General features: G+C 31.4%; 1 protein-coding gene across 1 annotated transcript; it reads right to left on the minus strand.

Moving 5' to 3' along the window:
- Window positions 1–1,780: 1,780 nt before the first annotated feature.
- On the minus strand, window positions 1,781–5,680 carry LOC114259895 (G-type lectin S-receptor-like serine/threonine-protein kinase At1g61550). The gene is made up of 7 exons (XM_082887947.1): window positions 4,304–5,680; window positions 4,070–4,192; window positions 3,519–3,673; window positions 3,232–3,442; window positions 2,895–3,132; window positions 2,312–2,462; window positions 1,781–2,206 (listed from the first exon to the last, which is right to left on the minus strand). Exons 1-7 carry the CDS (start codon window positions 5,637–5,639, stop codon window positions 1,904–1,906), a joined length of 2,517 nt encoding a protein of 838 aa, XP_082744073.1. The 5' UTR covers window positions 5,640–5,680; the 3' UTR covers window positions 1,781–1,903.
- Window positions 5,681–6,884: the final 1,204 nt, after the last annotated feature.

Below are 6,884 nucleotides of genomic sequence, written 5' to 3' on the forward strand. Positions count from 1 at the left end.
AGTGAAAATAATTTGCTTTTGTTATAAGAATTTAGTAAAATTTGTAATTGTTCACAATTTTTTTAAAACAAAAATGGACACCACAAAATTTTTAATTTACTAAATAAATAAAAGGGAGATTAACCAATAAGTTCCATATTTTGAACATATAATTCATATAGTCTCATATTGTTTTTCTTATGATCCATTTAGTCATTTTGAATGTGTAATGACTTATTTGCCTGTCACATTGGAGTGTCACATTTGGAAAAAATACACTAAGGAGTTTTTTAGTGTCACATCATACCCGCCACATTAGAATGTCATATTTAGAAAAAGTACATTAAAGAGTTTTAATTTTTTTAAAGTGTCACATTATAAACACCACGTTGAAGTATCACATGTCACATTTGGAAAAAATATATTGAATTTTTTTTAGTGTCACATCATATCCGCTACGTTGTTATATTTAGAAAAAGTACATTAAGGAGTTTTTATTTTTTTTAAAGTGTCACATCATATCCGCCACATTGTTACATTTGGAAAAAGTTAATTAAGAAGTTTTTAATTCTTTTAGAGTGTCACATCATACCTGACACGTTGTCACATGTGTGTGCCTATGGGCAACATATCTTCAAAACACAGGCTTCATATGTGTTGATTCTAAATTATGATATATATATATATATACAAAGTGTTTGATGTTGGTTGTCAATAGTGGTTGATTGTGACTCGTTTTAGGGATGGGAGAGGCCATTTGGGTTTACTATATTATATTCAGATATGAAATATCGGTATTTTTAGATATAGGGATTACTATGAAGGGTAAAGTTGATATTTTAAAATAAAAAGATGACATCATTCATTTTTATGTTAGACAAATCAAGGTTAAGGGAACAGATTAAATTGATAAGTAATTTATGTTTTAGAGGAAATTAATATAATTACAAAAAAAGAAAAAGAAAAAATGTAAGATTGATTGTATTTTATTCATATACCTCAAGGAGATCGGTATAATTTAGCCCTAAATAAAAAATAAAAAATAAAAAATAAAAATGTTTGTGTTATGCATTTTTGTAACAGTAGAAGCAATGAGTAAAAGGACAAAATGTGAGGGCTGTTTTTTAAATTTTTTTTACAAAGATAGCGTTAGTATGCTAAGAATTAAATTACAACGTAGGCGAATGTCTCTGCATAGACTTGAATCTAAAACCTTTACTTTAACACTTAAGTGTCCTCTCCATAACTACTTGATTTATATAACCCAAGTCAGAATATGAGCTTTGTCAAATAAAGATTATTAGGCTTCAGACTACTTATTTGCCCTACACGGTGTCCATTCACATTTTGCAAATTCATAAGAGAAAAAGAATAAGAAAAAATGGTTCACATATTTTTTTTTTTGCTTTCTATTTGATTAAGTTGGAGAGAGAAACTATTAAAAGTGATCAAAATATAGAATGCTACAATATATGCTCGCATAGTAAGAAAGTAAACATATTTGCATTATGTTATGCTACTTTGTAATAATTTTTTTTTATTAAAAACGAATCTATAATGTGAACTCGTAAAGTAAAAGTTACTAATTATTATAATTATATTATATGGGTGTTTGGGAAGTGATTATTATTTAGGTTTTTTGGCTTTTTGACGATTTTAATAGGCTATTTTAATTTTTGTGTTTGGAAAGATGAGAAAGTCAAGCTAGTACCACTTGCCTTGTTTTCATACGTACCTATCCATTTGTTTCAAGAATTGCATAGTCAAGTACACTATAACACCAAAACTTTATGAACGGCAAATAACCAAAAGAGAAAATCAACTATGTTACATAGTTATATTATTATACTTGCTATATTTGGTGTTGTCATTATACAAATATATCAAAATATATTGTACGGCATATATATAATTTGTTAATTGGTTATCGCCCCTCAATAATTGATAGAGGTGTCTTACTGCCGGAAAATAGTTTATTGTATTGTGACCGAAGATCGACATCTGACAAACTTTGAACATTGAATGTAGGTTGTTTTGGATGTGGAAGATCTATTTCATTACTTAGCATGAGAACCACAACAGACATTGTTGGCCTATCCGCAGCGCGGTCCTGAACACAAAGAAGGCCAATATGTATGCATCTCATTACTTCAGACCAGGAACATGAATCAATCACCACCTCATCTACCAAGTCTGATGCCTGGCTTTCGTTGCACAATTTCCATGCCTAGAATAGTTCCACATATGTCCATATATGAATTAGTAGAACCACATATAATGGTGGTGACTAACAACATATGAAAGCATGCAAAGGTGAGATTAGTGCACTTACATAACCAAGGAGGTTCAAATATTTTTCACGATAATGGAAACACGTATTCCTTATGCCACTGACCATCTCTAGTAGCAAAACACCAAAGCTATAGACATCCGATTTCTCTGAAAATAACCCTCCCATTGCATACTCGGGAGACATGTATCCGCTGCATTTGATTAGAAATTATTACATTTATTCTTACCCAAAATTATAGGACTTCCAGTCAATAAATATAATATAACTATTCTAAAAAAAATTAAAGATTCAAAAAAGGAAGGAGACAAACTTATTTACTGAATATATATTTTAATTCGTAGTCATTTCACTAAATGACAAACAAAATAAAATTTTATGTACCGAAATGAAAACTACTTAGCCTCATTTGTGACTCTAGTCTCCATCCTAATCAAAGATATATTTTAAGCTTATTTTTATAGTGGTGAGCCTGTTGTGATCCTTACTGGTGGCTATTTCCATTATACTTTTATTTGTTGTATTTCAAACATAAAATGTTCCATATCAATACATAACTGCATCAGTAGAGAAAATAGTTGGCAAAAGTGAGCAAAATCTATTGAAGGAAAGAAAGGATCCTTACAATGTTCCCACCACTCTGTGAGTATTTGCCAGTTCTTGTGTCACTTGGAAAGTTCGTGCTAACCCAAAGTCTGAAATTTTTGAATTCATGTGATCATCTAAGAGAATATTGCTAGCCTTCAAATCTCTATGAATAACCCTTAAACAAGAATCCCGATGGAGATAAAGAAGCCCTCTAGCAATACCCTGAATAATGTGGAAGCGTTTAGCCCAATCAAGCTTCACCCTTTTCGTTGCATCTAAAGCATGAACAAGAAGAAAACAAGTTTGAAAATTTCAGTAACAATATTGAATGCTATGAACAATTTACAGGAGGAAAGATGAGACTATAAACCAACCAAAGAGAAAAGTGTCCAAGCTTTTGTTTGTCATGTACTCATAAACCAATAGCTTCTCTTCCCCTTCAATGCAGCAACCCAAGAGCCTAACAAGATTCCTGTGCTGCAGTTTGGATATCAATATGATCTCGTTCTTGAACTCTTCCACGCCTTGTCCTGAATGTCTCGAAAGTCTTTTCACTGCCACTTGCTGCCCATCTTCTAACTTTCCCTGTAGTCCACCATTTTTATTGGTTAGTACATCGGATATATGTCAACTTAATTCATATATTTAAGAACATAATTACCTTATAAACAGGTCCAAATCCTCCTTCCCCAAGTTTGTTTGTTGTGCTGAAGTTATCAGTAGCGGCTAATATTTTATCAAAGCCAATAATAGGTAGCTCTGAAGTGTCCATTGAATCGGCCATTTCCAAGTCCCTTGTCCTGTTTTCTTTGTTTACTGATGTACAAAAATTGAACCAAAAACTGAAAATTATTTAGATTTCTCAAATTTGAAATATGTTACTCCTGCTGTCCCAAAATAATGGTCCTTTTTGGGGAATCCAACTTTTTTTGATAGTACAATTATTCAACTTTAAAAAAATTGATTTTTCAAAATTACCCTTTGATAGTACATTTTTTGGGAAATATCAATGTCTAATTGTACTTTTTATGTTGTTAATGAATTTAAAAGAAGGGCAAAATAGGAAATTTATATTATTTTTGTAATTAATTTTTGAAAATGGACTAATATTTTGGGACAATAAAAAATAGAATAAGGGATTAATATTTTGAGACGGAGGTAGTAATAATAATCATAGTCGCTTGTTAGAATTCAATTATGTAGCTTTCTTACCCCTTTGATTTGCTCTCCACCTGTGCAAACCGTACATGAAAAAAAATAAGGCACCCAAGAGGACAACCCCAGAAATTGTTGTAAAGCTGATGATGAATTTTTCATCATTTTTCTTATCTTTTCCTGAAAAGAAAAGAAAAGAAAAGAAAAGAAAAAGATAATGAAAAACGAATTACAAAGTAAAAATGATATTGCTAATCCTAAGATATTAAGGCTCAAATAAATTAACTTTACCCAGCTCTGAATACGAAAGGCGAAGGTAGAGGTCGTTCCCGGCAAGTGAAAACTGCTGAACATCCATGAGCCCTCCAGTCCAGACCATACAATCAATTCCAGTCACATATGCATATGCCACACAAGAACAGTTACTCAAGCACCATTGTTGGCAACCTGAGGAATCCTCAGTGTACAAAAATTCAAAATGATCCGGCAGCTTCATACTTCCCAACTTCCAAAATCCATCATTTTGAGCCTTTCCTGATGATGCTAAGTTGCTAGTGTTCTTTTGGCATAGCAAATCAGTTTTCCTCACACAACCACCTACCCAATTTCCTTTCTTCCAATCCTCAATTGAGTTTGGTATAAACCCTTTCAAGCACTCACAATTTGGAGACTTATTTTTATTGCAGACCCCAAAAGGTCCACAAATCCCATAAATGTCACATTGATTGACCGGAATCATCCAAGAAGCATACGGGTTCTTGACTTGTTCATCCATAAACATTCTCTTCAAAGTTCCATCTGGTGTTAAGAACATAAGGTGGACATGAGAGGTGTTGTAAACGTGCCATGTCATATACACACTTCCCTGCTGATTATCGTGTATGAGGTTAAACCCATCGCTGTAGGCGTTCTCAATGTCCACTACCCCTATAAACTTCAATCCGTCCCATGGACCACCTCTCCAGTATGGCTTGGAACCATTCCAAATGAAAACCTGCGGTGGTGTGTCCATTGAAAGCCCGCAAACAAACGTTCCGGGAGATGGGTCATCTTCGGTCAGCCAGGAAGACATGAAGCGTTTCTCTCCTGTTTTGGTGTTCATTCCTATCATCATTCCCGGTGAAAAAGTGTCACAAGGATAGTTGAAGCTCTCCCACAAGATCAATCCAGAGACACTATCTTTAAGAGTAAGGTCTCCCCTGTCTGAAAGCACTGCAATTGAGTTGTTGGAATGGACAGAAGAAACATTTGTCAACCAGACAGTGTTGTTCATGCCATCAAGCAGTCTCAGATTTCCATCTTTACCAATTGTTAGACTTGAAGAGGCAGAGTCTCTTGCTGTAACTGTAAGTGGATTCTCTCTGTTTGCCACCCATACGACTTTTCGATCATGTATTGGTATGTTCTTGTGCCAAATCCCAACATATTGCTTACTGGAATTGCTTGGAATGAAGAAACCTAACTCGAAGATTTGGCCAGAGGAGGTGAGAGTTTGTCCTGCTGAGATTGGTTGGGATTGTGTCAAAGTATCAATTGCAGTGGAGTGTTGTGATGGAATAGTGAATAAGACAAACAAAAGGAATGGGAATGAAAGAAGAGAAAAAGGAATTCTGTATTGGATAGCCATTTCCTTTTAAATGTTCTCTCTGTCTTGTGCTGCTTTGCTAAATTGCTTCACATACTTGATTTTTATGCTCGCATAACTTATCTCTAATTATTATTATTGAGATCCACCTTTCGTTGTGTCTATACTTAATATAATAGTGACACTACGGTATCACCACTTGGGTGATGCAATTTGACTGAAGTCGGTGTACTTGACACTAATAGCACTATCATTAAACGATTGCATTATAAGTGTGTTAAAATAATTTTTTGACTTTTCTCTTCTATCATTAATTACTCTCCTTTTCGAACCCAACCACACTTCTACTTCTAGTTTTAGTTTTAGAATATATATTTATTTATTATTTATTTTTATTTTTTATTTTTGTGTGTGTGTTTCTTATTTATTTCTACAATAAGTTACCATTTATCTCTCTTAATTATTATCCCGTATCACTTTACTTCCTTGCGACCCAATATAAATTTATCCCAACAACTAAAGAATAATATACTTATCACTTTAAATTATAAATTTATATCAATATAAATATTTTATTAAGAATCTGTTTTTTAAATAGATTAAAATTTGACATGTGACTTACATATGACATCTCGAATGGAATATTCAAAATGATATTATCAATTGTTTGGTTTAGTTTTTAAAAAATATTATTGAGAGATTTTTTTTTTTGTATTATTATTATTATTATTTATATCTTTAATGAATTTCTTTCATTTTTTAGTTAATTTTTTAAAACTTTTACGTTCATCTAATTTATATGCATTTAAAAACCATTTTTTTTTTAGATTTGATTTTCATAAAATATAGTTTGACAAATAAACACTTGAAATATATTTTTAATTTTGTAAAATTTATTTTTACCATCCAAAAAAAATATATATATATATATATATAAAACTATATGAACATGATGAATATTTTTTTATTTTCTCATTAAAATAATTTTTAGTTTTTCAGAAGAAAATTAAAAAAAATAAATTTTGAAAACCAAACAATACAGAGAAAGAATATTTATGAAGAATTTTAAAAAGTTCACTAAAGATAAAAATAAAAAAAATATACCAATTTTAATTTTTTTTTTTTTAATTTTCTCATCATTTTAAACATTTCATTTGAAATATCATGTCTAAGTCACAAGTCAAACTTTCATCTATTTAAGAGATAATTCGTTAACAAAATATTTATATTGATATACATTTATAATTTAAAGTATAAAAGTCAAAACACCATTAAAGATGTGGAAAA

Source organism: Camellia sinensis, chromosome 9 (assembly GCF_055761805.1).
Source record: "Camellia sinensis isolate YWXY chromosome 9, ASM5576180v1, whole genome shotgun sequence".
In the NCBI taxonomy this organism is placed as follows: domain Eukaryota; kingdom Viridiplantae; phylum Streptophyta; class Magnoliopsida; order Ericales; family Theaceae; genus Camellia; species Camellia sinensis.

Bases quoted from the DNA above. Each gene is read 5' to 3' on its own strand.
- LOC114259895 (XM_082887947.1), bottom strand. From the start codon at position 5,639: ATGGCTATCCAATACAGAATTCCTTTTTCTCTTCTTTCATTCCCATTC. The intron at 3,674-4,069 runs GTAAGAAAGCTA...TTTGTACATCAG, and splicing joins GTGGAGAGCAAATCAAAGGG to TAAACAAAGAAAACAGGACA. The intron at 3,133-3,231 runs GTTGGTTTATAG...TTCATGCTTTAG, and splicing joins CTTGGACACTTTTCTCTTTG to ATGCAACGAAAAGGGTGAAG.